Below are 20,198 nucleotides of genomic sequence, written 5' to 3'. Positions count from 1 at the left end.
GTTTTCACTTGCGGCTGCGAGGGCTGGAGATGTGAGCTTTCCGGGCTCAATGTGCGCGTCGGGCCAGAAAACTACCGTGGCATCCTCATCCTTGGCGACGCCCGGACCCGACAGCAGAAGAGACGCGAGACTTAGCTCAATAAATTTAGCACCTGCAGTGTCGAGCAAAGCAGCAGCTTGTGGCCGACGAACGATGGGGGGAAGCATGCGTTTCTGTTCCGTTTAAGGTTCAGGATTCAGACAAAGTTGGGCAGATAAGGTCGGGTCGAAGGATCCAACCACCAAGCTTTCGCCCATACAGACATACTGGGCGCTTCAATTGGGTCCTTTGTTTTTCCTATTTTCGTTGAGGACAACGACAGCACTGGTTACATTACATCAACCTGTACAGAAAGTCACACGAGATTAAGAGCCTCCAAGTCCCATAGGGAAGAGCATGACGAGTTTCTGGCCGTAACAATTACCTTCCCAAATTTACCAACGAACAGTTCATCATTTTCTGCTTCCACATCTAACGATATTTCACAGTTCACACCATCACGACTGGCAGGCAGCGCCAGTCTCAGTCTCACTGTTATGAAATCGTCAGAACAAAATTGGCAGGAAGCACGCTTTCCACGTAACAAGGGGAACCTGACAGCGTCTCATGACCAATAGCTCTGTACATTGTTATAAAACAAAAGGAAACCCTAAAAGCCAAAAGCTACATTTTACATACAGTTATTAGGCAAGGCAAAGCCTAAAAGCACAATAATCTGCACAGAAAGGTAAAAGTTCTATAAAATGCTACTCACTCGTGGAATACCACGTGTCATGTACAATGAAAAAAAGGACGATGACAGCGAGTTAGCAACCATAGGTACGGGATAGATCAAGTAGTCAGAAGTCCAGATTCTATCACCTTGCTTGCCGGGGCTTTGTCCCTCTGCTCTACATAAGCAGATGGGAACCAGCCAGCCTTTCCCTTGCATTCCCCTTCCAACCAACCATTTGCCGCCACCTGTGAAGACAGACAAAGAGTGCTTAGCTAGCATTGGGGCCTCCCTGTTATCTCTTAGAGAATAAACAAGAGATGAACAGGACTATTTTATGCTGCCTTGCATCTGGTCAAATTCTTCCGGTGGTTACATAACTAGATAATAGGACGCTGCTGTTTTGAATTATAGACTTTTTAGAAGGGCTACGAATTATAAATGACTTTTTACTCCACAACTTGGTCATGAGGTGTACCATGACATGGATAAAACTTGATGGTCAAAACTAAAGCAAACCATGTGTACCTGGCGGACCACAACGTAGTCACCCACAGAAATACTGAGCTCACCATCAGCTTGAGCATCAAATGGATGAATGACCTGCCCAAAAAGCAAGTCACAAATTCCACAGCTGGTAGAATAATGCGCTGATATGTGCAACACTGACCAATCGTGCAATTGTTATGTGCAGAATTAGCTTGATGATAGTATTAAGATTAAATGTAAGGTCGGATGGCAAGATTTGTTGAAGATACAGCAGTCTGAACCATGCACCGATCAAATCCATTATTTGCTTTAGTTGGGATTGTCTTGTTACCAACACAAACTGGTTCAGAATCAAAATTTAACATAAGAGCCTTTTCACAGTTCTTGGGAGGTACCACCAAATTATACATTCAGGGATACCAAAATTTGGTACCTTCCAAATTATAATTCTTGGTATCTCCCAAGGATGGTAAAAAGGCTCTTAACGTAATTCCCAGCTTTCTCATGCTAACAATATGGTAGCAATTGGATGAACAATGAGTTAAGTTCATATCATGCATGCATAAAAGTAGCCATTAATGCACCAAATTGTAGGAGAATATACTTAGTCTAATTCCAGAGAAAACTGTGTGGCGCTTCCAAGATCTCCATCAGTCTATCTAAAATATTTCAACAACAATTATGATACACTAATGCCAGTACAGAACTACGGCAAACGGTCTAACATGGTCTACTGAACTGTGGTGAGATAGGAGTGAATAACATAGTGGTTAATGTTTTTTTAGGGAAAATAATGGTGCGGTGACCCATTATATATCCAATAATATTGGCAACACGCAGTGCCAAAAGCAATCATACCTCCCCAACAAAATGCACCTCCTGGCCATTCCCCATGGATTCGTTAGGTTTAGTTAATACTGGATCTTCAGATGTGCTATGTGAGCGCACATGTGTTGGAGCTGTTTCAGATTCAGGCTCTGATGATTGTTCATCATAGTGGTTTGTTGACTCATAATGTTGTTTTGCATGAAGCATCTGCACAAATGAGCAAAATGAAAACAAAGTGATCTTCTGCAAATCTAGTATGCTATAAGACATTGCAAATTGGCTACAAAGGTGAAACAAATTCTCTCATTTTAATGCGTCAGTTATGCACCTCATCATGGAGTTTATTCAGAATATCAGCAGCATTTTGGTGATAAGCTCTCTCAGCATCAACCTGTAAGCGTAGCATTCGGGAAGTCAAGGGCCATTGAACTCTTTAAGGAAGAAACTTCCGGTGGATGAATTGTAAACTTTGTTCAACTAAAGTTACTGAAGTCTGTGCAGGTTTGCAAATGCAGTTGTAAATTGCAATACTAGAACTCATGACTGTCTGAACATCCATGAATGTGAAACATAAACAGGGAACTTCAACAACCTCAGCAAAAGAAAAGTTAATGTCTTGTTAAAGAAGTTTCAAAATATCTTTCGTTAATAGGTAGATTCCACTAGGATATTTAGAGACAGTTAATCCAACAGAATTAGAAGACCCTGTATGAGGGGTTTGAACTCAACTCCTAGTGCTACTTTCAAAAGAAAGGGAACACCGTAATCAAAATTCAAGGATAAACATTAAAGGGATGAGGCCAAACCCAACCTCTCCAACCATGGCCTAAGGAGGTCGTACTACAAGAATTGTATATTAGAGGTATGCTGCAATCAGTACTGCGGGATGACAATTGTTTTAGAAGCTGCACTCTACTTAATAATGAAGGCCAGGTTGTTGAGATGGAAAGGCTTGAGTGGTCATGTAGATGAGGCCTTGGTCACTGAGAAAACTGGATCATGCACTTTCCATTGATACTTAAAGATTTTGAAAGAACAATGAATCACATCATACCATTGCAAGGAGACGTTCAAATGTAACCTGTTGCTGCTGAGCCTCTACAGCCTCCATAGCTGCAGTTGCTTCTCTTCCTAATGATGCCAGTGTAGTTCGAAGCTCCGATAATTTTGATTCTGCATGTTGCAGTTTCACAGAATTATCCGTATTACCACTACTCTCCTTGGACTTAAGTTGCTTTCTCATCACATCAGCTATCTGATAAAAATTCGAGTCAGTAGCTGGTAATAGTCTATATATAACAGAAAGTATTCTTTTATGATTCGTTACCTGAGACTCCATGTCTTGTCTGATTCGTTGATAACGGTAAGTTAACAAGCGAGCATCTTCAAGAGGAGCGCTCATTATCATTTCCCGGAGAGGTTCAAAAACCTGTAAAATTGTAGATAAAGCCGATCAGCTGAAGTGATCAGCAAGAAATATTTAATGAACATCATATGTAGCAACCTAGATGATTTCAACTAGAACAAAAAGTGATACTATCAAGGAGCATTTGCAACCCTGAAGTTTATCGACAAGTGAAAAGTGAGTATACAATTTGCCATCACCTGCTCTCCAAGAATTTTAAGAAGATTCTCCTGCTCTTTCTCTATTTGATTATGAGATTTACCGAACTCCACAGACGCCCTTGCAAGACCAAAACCAAAATTTTGATTGTCGTTTCCATATTTGCAACAATCCTCAGCTAGTCTTTTAACTACAGAAGAAACATCATATTGTGATTATCAAAATATATCAAAATGGAGGCATACGGACATAGTAACTGAAACTAAACACAAACACTCACTGATCTCCATCTGTTTCGTGCTAACAGCAGTGAAACCTTCCACGCCTCGTACAATATTTCGCTGGAAATGCTACAAAGCAAGAGATTTGTCTCAATAACATTTAGACCATCAGGCATCAGCTAGGCTAGTAATTTCTTGTAAAACATGTAACAAACAGAAGGTACTCATACTTTAGCTGCTCTTGTAGTACTGTAAAGCCTCTGAAGATTCTGGTGGCACTCAAGCTCCGCTTCATCGACAAGAGAAGGATCTTGATTGTAGCGTGCACTAAACTGTTTGAGAACCGCCTGCATCATGACACAAAATTCTGTCAAGGAGACCAAATAGACAAGGAAGCAAGGGCAAAGTCATTGCATAAGAAATGAGCAGGACCCAACCAGCACCAGGCTGCTAGTAACCTAGAGAATGCACACAATTCAGTTCCTTACAGAAGCTGCTTGTCTCCCAATCCAGCACAGAGCACACACCATCTAAAAACTCCTAATTCTAAAACTAGGTGAGCGGAGTTAATCAACCGGGCGAGCAAGCAGACTAATAAGAACCCGATTACACACACAGTTACGAACCCTTCTACTCTGGGGCAGCTCAATTTCGCTCTCTCGTAGCGCATGGAGCAGAATCGCTCGAATCCGTACCTGCTGCTGCTTGGCTACGTGCTCCCAGAGTTTGCTAGCCTTCTTCTTCAGCACCTCCATCCGCGCCGATCGATCACGAGCTTAGGATCGGATTGGGGAAAGCAACAGTGGCGCGGGCCAGCCAAAGAACAAGCCCGAGGGGGAAAAAGCTCGGTCACCACCGCGACCGCCACCCCGAGCCGACGCGAAGCAACTCGAAAGCGGCTGCGGCGGCTGAAACAGGAAGGCGGCAAGGCGCCACACGGGAATCGATGCTCCGATAGCGCGGAGACCGGGAAACAGTAGCGGCGCGCCGGTACGTCGCAAGTAGACCGCCCCTCGTCCGATTCTGCGCGGCCACCCCGCGTTTTGTTCGGCTGCGAGTGCGGTGGTGGTGTAGTGGCGTGTGGTGGGGTGGGTGAGGTGAGAGGGGCCGCCTCGGTTGCTTCGCTGTAGCGGTTGCTGCCGTTGTCGCCCGGGTGGCAACGGGTAAAAGGCGAGGGAAAGTGCACGCGGTCGCGGCGGGCGCAGGAGAGGAGACGCAACGCGCCGGCCGCGGTGTTGGAATTGGCCAGCCAATTGGTCGGCGTCCGTCGTGGCGAGATGAGAGAACTCCAAGTTCGCAAGCTGTGACGATCTGGATGAGATTAATGAGGAGAATAATGGGATGGATAAAACAGGGGCGGCGCGCGTTACTCCCACGCCATGCGTGGGTGCGCCGTAGGAGCGAATTAACCGAAAGTGGCGGAGACGTGGAGTTTTTTTTCTCTAAGCTAAAACCGAGAACACATACGATCCACACATATTATACTCATACCACAAGCACGCTCTAATCACACGATAAACATATTAGAGGACTCTGAATCTTCAGTGTAAATGCTGAATTCTGAATCTTCAATGTACGATCACACACATCCTACTGAATGTATATACATATGTACACCCTATACGGGAACCATGCCCTAGGGTGATGCCACATGCTCGAACCCAGCGGGTAGCCTCCATGATGGGAGGATGTAACACCCGAGCCGAGCTTGGTGACCTCCCGAGATGGCGATTGAAGACAACAGCAAGGAGACTTAAAAAAAAAGCAAATTTCATATGAGATATGAATATATGAGATATCTTATCAATTCATATTTTTCACTTAATACCTATATATTTATTGTTTTTCTTACTTATCTTATATATTTTTACCTACTCTTCAACCCATCTCAACCCAAATAAACTGATAGTTCAATTTTCCATTCCCGGAGGCTGCACCAAAAGCACAGCTCATGCTTTCCGCCCCAGCCGGCCTGCTACAGTGCTATTGTCCATTGGGATTTAGGAGGGGACAAGTCGCCAAGTCCACCACAGTTCTGCGTTTAACTCCAGCCGGCCCATCTGCTGACCAGAGACAGATACGTGGTTTTGACTGGCTGCCTGTGGCCTCAGACACCGTCGCTTTCGCTCGAACTCTGCAAGGTCAGATTAGTCCATCATGTCATTGTTACTATCCCACTTAACCAAGCACACAAATCAACATATGAACACCTCAATTCACCTTAACGCTAAGCCTAACGGAGGCTAAGTCTAACGGATTTCCTTCGGCGATAAAAATCTTGTCGTGAAGTAATTTTCATTCCTTTCAGCACTTCAACGATTTTCCTTTACGGTTTCCTTTACGACGAGATTCTCAAGTCATTTCCTTCAGGACGAGATTCTCTCTCCTTTCTCTTCGCGATTCTCCTCAAAGGTAATCTGTTGGAGATAAGAGAAAATAAAGGAAATAGAAACGAGAAAGAGAATCGGGAAAGGAACGAAATAAAGAAAATATGATTAGAGATGATCTAAGCATTATAGAGATATATTGTCTAACCAAATCCAAGAAACTAGTATGGGTACAAGTTGTAGAGAGAGCAGCACAGATGGGAGGGGGGAGGGATAAAACTCTAGACTGAAATAGAAGAAGAGGAAAGGGAATGGAGATCAGCAAGAAAAGAGGATAAGAGAGAAGCACTTAGGAGAGGATAGAGATAGAGATAGAAGAAGTCTTTTCTGTAATGTTCCTTGATGTTTCCTTTCTGGCAATGGCCGGCTCAAATACGCTTTCTGCTCACGGCCGAGTAGACCTCCCCACCATTGCGGTCTAGCTCAACCTCCGGCCCAAGCCTAGTTCGTGACACTCATCTTGATCTGTAGAATATTGAGACCGTCATGTCGTCTCAAGCGAATGCTTTCTGATGCTAGCATCAGTTGCTGGACTTGCCAAGTTGCAATTCTGCAATGGATAGTCTAATATAAATGCTGTTCGCTTGGTCCTTTCCAAGTTTCCTTTTGACATCGCGGTGATGATAGCCACAACAAAGCAATGATATAAATAAATTGCGGTGATGATAGCCACAACAAAGCAATGGTATACATAAATTGATTCGACGGAACTATAAACAACATAATCCGCCTCATCGCCTCCTCCCTCCCCCCCCCCCTCTCTCTCTTTCGCTCTCTCCGTACGATCGAGACAGAGCCACCCCTCCTTGTCTCTTGAGCCGAGCCACCTGAGCCGAGATGTGAGCCAAGCCGCCAGCAAGCAGTTTCACTATAGCTGAGCTGAGAAATATTATAAAAATATTTCTTTTTCTTTTTCTGATTTTCTTTCCTAACAAAAGTTCTAAAGCTCGTTTCTCATCCGTTCTAACTCTATTTTTGATGATTCTTCCACCGATATTCATCTAAATTTGAGATCTACCCAATCATGTTAATTTTATAATTTTTGTAATTTAACTAGTTTCTAATATAATAATTTTATTGACTTTTCGTGTGTATGTTTTTGCCGTTTGTCACGTTTGTTAGAGTAAGGTGCGTTCAAGAAAGACCCAGAGGATCCGAAGTTTGAAGAAGGAGCGGACGCGGACTTCAATGAAGGCAAGTCCTTCGCCGTTGATCATGTTGATCCTATGTTTTCAAATACAACCCGTAAAGCTATTTTTTCAAATTATAGGGATATACATGGTTAAGTTAATAACTGTAATTTTAAAAATATGCTAATGTAGTTATGACCTAGCTTGTTTATGTCATGTCTTTATATTATCACATTTATTCTGTTGAAATGCTAGAAGGTTCCTAACATCAACTATAATGATCGTTTAGATGAATACTTGTTTACTAGTATGCTTAGGATTATTTTGCTCAAATGAAAGAAACAGGATAATTACATATGCTAGTCATGCCTTTTCAAAAAATGTGAAGTGTTGTGTGCTTGATGTGTGTAAGATATGTTCATGGAAACTAGTGTGTTTTTGATGGGGTGAGTAAGGTACCTACAAAGATGAGAATTACCTTATAATAAGGTTCGTCTTTGTAGTGTTCTAGTTAGGAAACACGTGCCTCGGTCGTATAAGGATCGGTTCGCTGTGACACCCTACCTTCAATCGTACAACTACATGATCTGAATGGGCAGGACTTGACCCAACTACTTCATCTTAGTTCGGTACCCACTCGGAGGCCGGTAGTGGCAACGGGGACCAGGAGAAGACTTAGGTAGTGCGTAACCCAAGGTCTGGCTGGTAATGTTGTTAAGGCTATGTCAGAGCCTTGGGATTGCTAAGTGGTCCTTCCCGTGAATATTCTAAAGCCCATAGTATCTTAATGCCCCTTGGGTGGATACTGTAGCTATGTTGTGAGGATGTTGCGTCTCGTTATGATAGTTCCAACAACTGTTAAGGTTGGAGTCTATACATATCTTGTTGGTAAAATGTATAATCTCTGCAGAGTGTTAAACCTATCCGGATAATCATGTCCTCGATCAAGGACATGCTAGGGTTTGGTCACAACGATTAGCTTTTCAGCGTGTGTATCTCCTTAGCGTGTGAGTGGGCAGTGCACCCCTGTTTTCAAAAAGTGTTGACTATGTGTCTGGAGTATCCCGAACTATGTGTCCACTGTCAAAAGAAGTGTGTGAACTGATGAGATGGAGATATCTCCCACAGGGCCAATATCCCTATAAACTCAACTTATGTGCTCCCTCAAAAATATTTTAAGATAGTCTTTGTAAATTGAACCTTGCATCAAAAACTAGTTTTCTGTAAAACCTAAAGACTCTACAACTTTATCGTTGATTTACCTTTATGCATCTAATGTCTCCTCTTGAGGTAGGACTTGTTGAGTACATTATGTACTCACTCTTACTATATGTAGATTCAAATGATCTAGAGGCCGACTTCGTCGAAGGTGAAGATAAAGAATAGAAAAGTTGGGTTTTATCCGTACTCAAGTTGCCCGTGGGGCTTAGGTCGTTTTTGCGTTGTCTCTGTAGTGCTGTGAGGCTTTGTTTAATTATGTATAGGAGCTTTTATTGTAATAAACTCTGTATTGTACCCTAATATCGTATTTTAATTGATGTATGCCTGTGATATCTACTTCTGTTGAAAATATATACGTACCAACTACTAATCTAAGGACTGATATGAGTTGCACAAGGTGACCTAAAGGAGAGGTCCGATAGCTTCCTTGCATAGAATATTGCTAGAGAACACCCTATCACACCTGAGCTCTAAGAGCCTATGCCTCAATCTCATATTAGCCACAAGTCCACAACTATCCCCTTCGACACCTTGGCTATACTAGTAAGACGGCTTGGCTATACTAGTAATATAGAGATGCTAGAGGGAAATATATGTGGTGCAACTACACAAATGTACATCGAAAAAGAAAAAAGAATAAAGAGATTTAAACATAGTACACCTACCATATCAGCTTACCGCCCTCATCACAAATTGCACAAATATAATCATCCTACGCAAGCATGTAACTTAAGTTAAAAAAATCGAAATAAGAAGAACCATACCATTACAAATTTGAAAACAAGCTGAAACATGAACTATGAAATAATGCACCTTGAATGGAGATCTACTATTGTTTTACATAATAACCTCAATGTTGTAAGCAGCAAATATGTCTTATCAAACAACGAACTTTTCCGTTTCAAATTGTTACATAGAATATTTGTTTGGAAGACAATCAACTGAAATTTACACTTGTAGAGTTTAAATGATTATTCAAAATGCATATTACGATAAAGGAAGAAAAAACAAATTCTTAGTTTGCTAATTCCAAAACACCAAACTAAATTTTAATGTGTCAATTTTGAAAAGGGTGTCATTTCCCAAACAATGTCTTGAAGGAAGCCCATCTACATGGAAATAAATGAAAAATATCACATCAGTCTTATAGAAATGAGAAAGGCAAGGTGTCATTGGACTAAAGCCTAACATGAGGTGTGTCACACTTTCTAAGACAACGGGTTTTTGGTTTGTTGCCACAATTCTGGCTTGCAAAACTTTCATAGTCTTATGGTCCACGTGCCATAGACTCACTTTTGACAAAGTTTACCAAATCTTATGCAGTCCTTTTTGCCACAAAATACGTAAAGCAAAGGTGCTTGAACTTAGTTATGACAAAGATAGTCATGAACCAAACAAGCCCTTCACCCATATTTCACCCTATAGGCATACCTCACTCCAGAAAAAACTTTTTGACCATAATAATGAAGAAACAACATCATTCTATGGCAACAGTAACACACCTATTGGAAAGTATCACCAATTTGACGATTATTCTAGCTTCCATATAGCCCTTCATAAAATGCTCATAAAAGCTAAAAAAGTTAGAATGTCGCTACGGCTTATACTAAATGTAACAAGGTCAATTCCAGCCGGATAATGGCTACAAAACTGTCAACTTCTTTCTTCCTCTTTCTGTTTTTTTTTCTTTTTAGCTAACACGAGTTCTTTTTTGTAGGGTGAGCAATGTATGGACAGAAAAGAAGTATATTTGAAGTGTATAAAATACATACAAATGTACCGCTCAATCTCATTTGCAATATATTTTTTCTGACAGACACCTTATATTTGTTAGGAAGTTCATAACATAAACCATGAAAGAAATATTCAGGAAAAGAGGCATGAGTATTTACCACAAAACCCATCTTCGCGCTATCATCCTTTGATGAAGGATTATGGGAATTAGAAGTAGAAACCTCCTTCATGGCTCTTTCAATTGTATAAATATTCACTAAATACTTCGAGCCTGTTAAAAGCATAACAATAAGAAAAATATGGGAAATAGTAGGAATGTATATTAAAAACATGTTTTGCAAAATAGAGGGAAGGGAAACTGGGATTAATTTGATTTGTAGTAATCAAAAGCATAATAAAATGCCACGACATGCATAGTTTGAGTTATGTTCCAACAAACATACACATGGGGATGGGGGTGGGGGGAGGGTTTTTTACCATTCCAAACTCAAATATCCATCTGTTATGCACAATGATAGTTACTTTGCAACCTTTCGTGTTGCAAAGGTATAATATGTTCATCAATAACTCAAGTTTATGAAGACTTTTAAAGTTTTGACGATTGGAACTTATAATCCAATATCCTCAGATAACTGGTACGCCGAAGCCAAATCAATATGAACATTAGTTGTGGACCATGTGACAAGGCACATTAGTGTGTCCATGTGGTGGGAACAACCCCACATGTAGACCTAACATAGGTTGGGGCTAGTATATAAACCCAAGTGTAAGATAGCATCATGAAATTAACCATTTTACATGAAGTAGAATGAAGCGTGCAAACCAGGTGTCGTGGCCTAATTTTGGCACAAGGTATTTCAAATAACACTAGAACATCAACCTGTATGGGTGCATCTGTGAGGTCATGGAGGGCAAACGGCATGGATATGTGGCTTTGTTGTGTACGCAACATGCTATTAGGGGTGTCAACACTAAAGGGGAGAAGGGCACCCCTGACACGTCACTAGTTACTTTTGTGGCTTAGGTGTACTAGTGTGGTGGATAGGTCCCTTAGAAGAGCTGACGTAGGTTGGGACGAACATATAAACCCAAGAGTACCAAGAACAAAAGTGTAAGTAAGGACAAAAATATTTATAATAAAATTTATCTAGCATGGTGGCGGGGTGCGACCGAGAGAAGGGAGAGGGGTGAGGTAGCTAGAGAGAGAGAGAGAGTTGATAAGAGCCTCTTCTACTCCTTGCTTAGTGAAATATGAGCATCCTGCCCATATCCAAGGGCTCTTAACAGATTAGATCTACTAGGGATAGACTTGCATATATTAAAGATATGGTTTCCTAATCTATGGACTCTTCTAACTAAGCTTGTAAGTTTCACCAATCTTGTAAGGTGATAACTTTGACCGTGGGGTCGATTTGAAGGGGCATCGACGATGGTGTGCACAGCTTTCCCTAGTGTAGCATCTAGGCACTTAGGTAAGTGGTAAGTGTTTCGGTGATTAATGCAACCATATCATTGTGTTCAACAAACTTGTTTTGAAGGGTATCAAAAAATTTAGTTCACAATGATGATTTTCTTGGTCCCTAAGGGGATTATATGGACGATCAAAAGAGATGCACATTAAGATTAAGGATCTTCTAGTTCTAACTATCATGAGAGAGAGAGGAAGGACACTTAGAATAGTATATGTGTTCTTTCTTAGTCTTTTGACCGTACTATAAAGAGGGGCTAAGAGTAGTAGTTTGATCTAGTTGAGTTTAGACTTGGTTTGATGCGCACTTGTGAAATTCTAGCACTAGGTAGCTCATAGAAGCCCATAGTTAAGATATCATAAAGTTAGAGCTCAAGAAAAGATTGAATTAGACGAGCTCAGTGAAGTTAGCCTCACCAGATAGTTCGATGATGTGACTCGTGTTCTCACCGGAGCATTTTTTTTAGTTTAGATTGAAATCACATGTGTTGACCGGATGGTTCGGTGATTTAACATGCAGGCATCACCGAAACCTTTTCTTGATGACACGTGTCCTGAAATTTTCGAAGTGTTGCACCGAATGGTCTGGTGTTACCCCTTGAGAGCACTAGAGCTTTTTCAGCAGAAGCAATTTTTCCCCAGGAAAAATGAAGTTGAACTCACCGGATTATCCAGTGATGGAAAGATGAGAGCATCAGAGCTTTTCTTGCAGAGAAGAATTTTTGGTTCCAGAGGAAGCTATACTCACTGGATGGTCCGGTGAAGGCAAAGAGGAATCACCAGACTAATTTTTGCGAAGAGATTGCTTTAGACAGTTTAAAGTTGCTCAATTCACCGGATGGTCCAATGATGGATAAAATGAGCACCGGAGCAATTCTTGCAGAGAAGGATGCAGCTGTTTGAAAATTGGAGGTTAACTGACCGAATGGTCTGGTGCTAAAGATATGATCACCGGATGCATACACCAAACTATCCTCAGCAGTAACGGCTAGTGACAACTAGCACAATGTGTTTTTGACAGTTGTGCTCATCGGATTGTCCGATGATTGTAAAGAGATACTCACCGGATCATCCGATGTTAACATAAAGAGTGGGTTGTAAGGCATATGCTAAATTTGGATATCTAACCTATAAATACTCCCTCACTTGGTTTTAGTTGGTTCTCTTGCGACCCCAGAAGAGCTCATACATTGTGTGTCATCAAGAAGCAAGAGAGTGCACTTGAGTGAATCCTAAAGTTCTTAATTGAAGCTTAAGGACATCTTTAGTGCTTAGAGAGTAGCAAGTGTGTATCTAGCTGTAGTCCAGGTATGATCTTGATCAAGTGAAGCTATTGGCTTGTTACTCTTGGTGGTTGGCAATATCTAGCCAATCTTTGATGATTGGAGGTGTCTCGATGAGCTCTTTGAGTTCTTGTGAGAGCCCTGAGAAGAGCTATGTGCTTAGTTTGATACTCGTCAATCTGGAGATGGAGAAGTAGCAATCGTGAGTGAGCACTTGAGACTTCGTGACTCAAGGGGAAACGATATCCTTTGTGGATGCTCCAACGAGGACTAGGGGAGTGCCAACTACTCATACCTCGAGAAAAAATCGATGTTCTCTTATCCATCTCTTTACTTTCCTGTATTTACATTTGAGTATTTTACTTACTTGTAAGCTTCACTTTCCGCATTTATTTTGTATTCTAGTTTGCTTGGTTTTCATGCTTCTGTCTAATTTGATCGTGTAGTCATATTTCAATTCATCTAGGCTAAGGTTGCTACTTGTTCTCGAATTCTGTAGGAGTAATTTTTTTTAATATCCCAATTCACCCCACCTCTTGGCCATTCGATCCTTTCACCTAGACGTGTCGCGGGTGGTGGCGGTGGTCCTGACACAGGCCATTGCCCTAAAATGGCCCATGGGCTCTGCAGCAAGATGATAGAACCTGAAAGGAGTGGGTGCCACCAATTGCGCTCGACATGCAAAATCACTGATCTGCTGGAGAAACTTCGCCTGTCCAGGTGAGTTGATGGCATCAAGTAGAGTGGTAATATGGAAGATGACACTAGCAAATAAAGGCAGAAGTTGTAGAACACGAAACCATCCGCGACAGCCTAGGGGTGGCCACACACGCCTCCCACATAGTGCACCTGATGTCATTGAAGATGTCGATTGGCGAGTGTCAATAGCCTGGTATGGGACTTCCATACATTAAAGATAAGACTTCTATTTTACAAACTCTCATAACTTAGCATGCAATTATGACCAATCTTGCAAGGCGAGGACTCTATCTACGGGGCCTGCTTGAGGGGTAGCCGGTGACTGCGACACGACTTGCCCTAGCGTGTTGCCCAATGACTAGGTGGTGGCAGCATGGGTTTTGAGCCCATAACACCTGCATTATCTGCAAGTTCAACCATAAAACCTAGGTTTTTTTGATCTACCATGAAAAGTGTTAGGAATAGCAACTTGTATTCAATAGTAGCCCCATAAAGGCAATATATAGAGTATACGAGGGACTACAGGATAAGAACTCTACCAAACTATATGTAGTAGATAAGGACTCTATATTCCTAATACTCCCCTCAAATGCAAGGCATATACAATAGTGTTGCATTTGAAAGAGGTGACACTAAGTAATAACTTAGACTAATACATCAAAAAAAATTGTCTCTTCAAAACCGTCATAAAATAGAGTCTTGTAATCCTATCGAATCAAGCCGTATAAGTGCTAAGGGAGGCACGTGAATATAGTCGTGATGATGACAACAAAAGAATGCCCTTTGACCAAGAATTGCAACAAAGCGATGTCGAGTAGCAAGACAACAGACGTAAGTTGTCACTAAACCTACGAAAAGACCATGACAACAAAAGAATGCCCTAGATCAAGAGATAAGTAGCAAGGCAACAAATGAAGTTGTCATTAAAGCTACAAAAATATCTAGATGGCTAAGTTGCGTCAATAACGATAAGAAAGAAATAGACTAATTGACGATTGAATATGTGGACTTGCATGGCATAGGCGAACTTAAAGAGAGACTAGCGGACTTGGATGTGGACACAGAGGAATTGCAAAGACTCTAGTACGAGACCTAGATGCACAACCTAGTGGCATCACTACCACACAACGACTATCACAATAGCAGTAGCAGAAAAAGCTAGCAAGAAGCAAAGTCCCTGGATATAGCAACACTAGCAAATCCTCCAACACCTACGCCAAAGCTACCAACCTAGGCTCTAAAACAACTACTGGATGAAGTTGTAGCAGCAAAAGATGGTGACACATCATATCAATAGGTGAAAAGCCACATGGAGACAACAGACCTGAGATACTATTGTGAGGCGCATGGCGAAGAAGCGGATGTAGCAGTGCCCTGAGTAGAGCTGCTGCCCCAGCCGTCCGTCCCGCCTGCCCACCCCGCCCCGATCGCCTACCCGTCCTACCCCGGGTGCCCGCCCCTGCGACGCCTCGCCTCACCTCCTTGTCACATCTCTCGGTCGCCCCAGCAACTCCTGCCCCATCCCTACCCCGCCCCGGTTGCCTGCCCCTGCCCCGCCGTCCCCATCCTGCTAGCCCTGCTCCACCACCCAATCGCACCGACCCTGCTCGGTTGTGCCGCCCAGCCCCGTCGCCCAGCAACCCGGTACGACCCGTCGTGCAGCAACCATGCCCGGGCCGGCTCGGCACGGTACTGTGCTTTATGGACCGTGTCATAGTCGGGCCATACTGAGCTGGGCCTATGCCGGATCGGCCCGACTAGCCCATTTAACCATCTCTGATGTGGATAGACTCAGAGGTGACGAGTGCGATGGCGTTTATATTGTAAAGATTAGGATGTATCAAATATGATATCAGATATTCATATGCGTGTTACTCTTATCACCTAGCCTTTCTTCGAAACGACACTCTTTTCCAAAAGTATTTACGCGTCGTAAGCAGCTTAAACTACGGAACATAGCATGATCTCTACACCCTATACTTGGCAAAACATGCAACTAGCATTACTTTCTTTTTAGACTTTCCATTTTTTGGGGTTGACAGGTGGCCCAAATGCGAATGCGATATTGCTTGACTACTAAGCATGTCTACATTAGAAGAAGGTTTTATTTTGCAGGGGCTTCAAGTGATCATGCTTTTTTTGAAGTTCAATGGTTGGCTTCAATGTAGAAAAATTTAGGCGTAATTTTATTTTTATCTCATGAAACATTTAGCATCAATTATCAATCAAAGCACACAACTTATAAATCTATGTTGCAGTTTCGATATATTTTGGAATGCGACTTGAAAAATAATTAGAATAAAATTGACCTGCCTTGTTCTTATCTATGAATATACGTTTATTTTTACTAATATGCCAAGTTTTGTCCATGAATCGTGAACATACTTACAGTCTAGAAATCTTACAAATATATATAGTTGCAAGCCATATGTTCCAAGAGCCAAATCCCAATATAAAACCTCAAATCCACGGCGATCTAACCAAGCTTCTCCTTTAATAGTTAGGTTTGAATCCTACAATAGAGCTTAAAAAAATCTTTCCGAGTCAATTTTCTTGGTTTTATTAACCACTCATTATTATTGCTTTACTCTTCTTTTTTACCTATCTTGCATATGTATCCCAGTGTCTTATGAACATGGTGCCTTCTAAACAAACTCGTGTTGTCCTCTTCAGCTATTTTATATGAACCTTAAGGAATTTCTTGTATATGCACATGCAGGGATTGGACCTAATTCCTTGGAAGGGATTATGCGTCCATGCCAATTACACCAATCCAGACCAGCCCTAATAGGAAAAATGATATATCACCACCAGGTTCATATCACTGGAGTTGGGCCTCTCCTTTAACTGCTTAATCAACGTGACATACCTCTCGCCTGACTAGTAGAAAGGTATTTACTCTTATGTTCAACTGACAACCAAGCCCTGTGTATTAAAGACTTTTTCTGAATATTTATCCATACTTCGCAATTAGTACGCATGCACAAATCACAATACCTACAATAAGGCATCTTACACAGGTTCACTACATTCGGCTAGGTTGTGATCGGATCAAATATAGACGGATATATATTGTTGATCCTATATCGTATCTTTTTTTTTCATTTAAATCGAAGCCAGACGCGGATGGTATCAGATACAAATATAGATACTTTTGATCATGAATGCAGATTGATATGGGTTGTATGTGATGAGTCAAACGTAAACAATATCACACGAATATTTATTCGAATATTGAATAAAAGTAATATTTATTCGAATATATATATATATATCGCACATGTTATGATTGTTTGACCATTCTATATATTTAAAACTCAACTATATTATAGATCCAACAAGTAAATCAGCAATATACTCTCATGAAAGAAGTTATATTAAAATAAATTAGAGAAGCTATAGTGTCTAATATATTGCCTGAATATTCTATGAATTATTTGAATATATTAATAACTTGAAATGAAAAAATTATCAACTAAAAACTTGTAGATCTCGTTGAGAGCTATAATTTTAATATGAAGATTGTCTCCATCTGACTCTATATGAAAAAGTTACATGCTCCGAAAAATAGAATCAGATAGTTATCAGATAGTCTCAGTATATATCCGATTTTTTCTTAAATATCTGATGTCCAACAAATAAAAGAAACTTTCTACATCCTAATTCAATATCTGATACAACTATCTGAAATTCATTCGATATTCAAAATTTGGATATCCAATATCTGATATCTCAATTAGTATTTAAAATGGTTTGAACCATGAGTGTACGAAAAATTTGGTCCGTTTTCACCCCTATACTCGGCGGCTTGACCAAGGCTAAACAGGTGGTGAGCTTATCACACTTTCCAACACCGACCATACACCAGAACCATGGCAATGTCAGTCGACATATATGATTGGAGCTCTCAAGCTATATATTACTTGAATATAATCATCTCATCGTTTACATTTTTACTGTATAAAATACGAGTTAGCTTTTACGTTACTTTTTTCTCTACTATTCTGTCATATAATCAAAAATCCTAAAATTCAAATAACTTACCTATTTTTGCTATCACTCTCGTTCTCCCGCCTCTCCATCTCATTATCAGTGGATATGAAACATATTTTACTAATAAAAATAAATAAAAAAATTAGGAATAAAATTAGCGAATAATCTCTTTTTTACCCTATCTGAAATTAAATTATGACATCCTCCCGACAATCCTACCGACATATTTATTCGACGACACTTTTATGACACATCTAAATCTACGCATTTAAGTTTACACTTAGCTAGTTTCAGATTAAAAACCTCGTGGGCAAACAGCCATCCGAGTGGTTGTGGTAGCATACAGTTACCCCCAAGTCCCAACTAGAAACTTAGGGTCTGCTCCGGGAGCCAAACAGTCTTACCGAATAGCCATGTGCTGAAACAGGTGGAGAAAACAGCCTTACCGAATAGCCATGTCCTGAAACAGGTGGAGTCGGGACCGTCAGGCCTGGGTCGCGCAAACACGCTGAACGCGGCCAATGCGCAATGGCATTGTGAACCACCTCCTCAGCAAAGCGTGGGTTCGCCTAAGGATGCCAGGTACCACAACAACAAGACGGTAGCGATAGTTGCAACGGCCTGGAAGCGCGAGCCGCATGGAGCACGCGAAGCCAGATGGTCGCCCGCAAAGTTGACGAGGACCCTTCGTGGGCTTAAAGAAACCGACATACAAAGGAACGGGACTACCGGAGGCGGCGGAAGGGGCAACCGGTCGCCAGGCCGGGAATGCAGCAGTGGATGGTGGAGATCATGGACTCACGTTGGCTTGGGCGGGTCATTGGGTGCAAGGGGCGCAAGTCAGGCCCATGCCACTCCTCGGGTCAAGCAAAGCTCCTACTGCTACGCTATGTTCCAGTGATACGATAACACAGCGGCAAGATCAACATATCTGTAACAAGCAATAGTTGTTCCAGTGATACGATAACACAGCGGCAAGATCAACATATCTGAAGTTGCTCGAAGATGCAAGCGAGAGCGTTACTCTAACGCCAAAAAGGTACACGTAACGAGTGGAGGGACAAAAGTTACGACACCAAATTGAAGTTCACTAGATAAAGAGGAAGTTCATTAGATACAGGTACCACACCGACTCTGATAAACAAAACCTTGACTCGACACCACCATAGAGACCCAGGAGACGCAAGTTCCCGACCACATGCCACCATCACGCACACCCGACACTCCGCAAGATTACCACACTGACACCAGTGACACACACACAGTCGACCCCGATTTTATTTCACAAAACGACCCAGGCGAACTCCACTTTCCTCCGCTCCATCACGCAGGCACGAAGACGTCACAGGACCGATGTCTAGCCGGAGATCTGGATGGACTTCACCTCGGGCTCCTTGACCTCCTGCTTGGGCACGGTGACGGTGAGCACGCCGTTCTCCATGGACGCCCTAACCTGCTCGGACTTGGCGTTCTCCGGCAGCCGGAACCGGCGCAGGAACTTGCCGCTGCTGCGCTCCACGCGGTGCCAGGTGTCCGTCTTCTCCTCCTGCTCCTTGTTGCGCTCACCGCTGATCTGGAGGATGTTGCCATCCTCAACCTCCACCTTCACCTCCTCCTTCTTCAGCCCCGGGACGTCCGCCTTGAACACGTGCGCCTCGGGGGTCTCCTTCCAGTCGATCCGCGCGCTGGCGAAGGCCGCGGTCTCGGAGCTGGTGCGCGGGAAGGAGGGGAAGAGGCTGCTGCGGCTGCCGGAGCCGAAGGGGAAGCCCTCGAAGGGGTCCCAGAGGTCGAGGGAGAAGGGGTCGAACACGTTACTGCGGCGGATCAGCGACATGGCCGATTGCTTGGGGGAATCGAACGTTGGTGAGTTGGGAACGAAAGCTTGAGCGATTTGTGCGAGCTTCTGATGATCGGTTGCTGTGTTTCTTGGGTCCTTGTCGCCGCGGCGAGGGAAGACTTTATAGAGAAAGGGAAAGGTGATGTTGGAAGCGGAGGAGGAAGTGGATTCTGGAGAGTTCTCACGTGTTCCGGCACGGACTGGCCGCTGGATTTGATCGGGAAATGGGAAAGGTCCCGAAAGCACTGGAGTTCTCAGGATTTTTTTAATATATTTCCATTTTTCGAAGCGGTCGACAAATGTCTACTTACAATTTTTTAACGGACGACTATTTTTATAAAATTTAAAAAACACAAATATCTCTTCTATATAAAATACGAGTGATTTCTTATAACATCTCTTTCTCGTACTCTTTCCTCATTTAATAAAAACCTTTAAAATTAAAAATTTATTCATTTTTACTATTTATTCTGGTCCTCTAATCCCTCAAACTCGTTACGGGCTGCGAATGCTGGGAGGGGTTGGGTGGAGCAAAATCACGCCTGATTTGAAAACCGAGAGTCTAAACACGACCTGAGCCTGAAGTGAGAAT

General features: G+C 42.3%; 2 protein-coding genes across 2 annotated transcripts; both read right to left on the bottom strand.

The window, feature by feature from the left end:
• Positions 1–596: 596 nt before the first annotated feature.
• On the bottom strand, positions 597–5,176 carry LOC133912134 (SH3 domain-containing protein 2-like). The gene is made up of 10 exons (XM_062354724.1): positions 4,550–5,176; positions 4,085–4,201; positions 3,914–3,983; positions 3,675–3,823; positions 3,397–3,498; positions 3,124–3,324; positions 2,398–2,460; positions 2,100–2,276; positions 1,281–1,355; positions 597–1,000 (listed from the first exon to the last, which is right to left on the bottom strand). Exons 1-10 carry the CDS (start codon positions 4,607–4,609, stop codon positions 872–874), a joined length of 1,143 nt encoding a protein of 380 aa, XP_062210708.1. The 5' UTR covers positions 4,610–5,176; the 3' UTR covers positions 597–871.
• A 13,660-nt stretch (positions 5,177–18,836) lies between these two features.
• LOC133912133 (18.1 kDa class I heat shock protein) lies at positions 18,837–19,789 on the bottom strand. The gene has a single exon (XM_062354723.1). It carries the CDS (start codon positions 19,601–19,603, stop codon positions 19,127–19,129), a length of 477 nt encoding a protein of 158 aa, XP_062210707.1. The 5' UTR covers positions 19,604–19,789; the 3' UTR covers positions 18,837–19,126.
• Between the last annotated feature and the right edge of the window lie 409 nt (positions 19,790–20,198).

The sequence above is a fragment of the Phragmites australis genome, chromosome 3 (genome assembly GCF_958298935.1).
Source record: "Phragmites australis chromosome 3, lpPhrAust1.1, whole genome shotgun sequence".
Taxonomy (NCBI): Eukaryota; Viridiplantae; Streptophyta; class Magnoliopsida; order Poales; family Poaceae; genus Phragmites; species Phragmites australis.
Note: the sequence above shows the minus strand (reverse complement) of the source record. Positions and strands in the feature narration are given on the sequence as shown.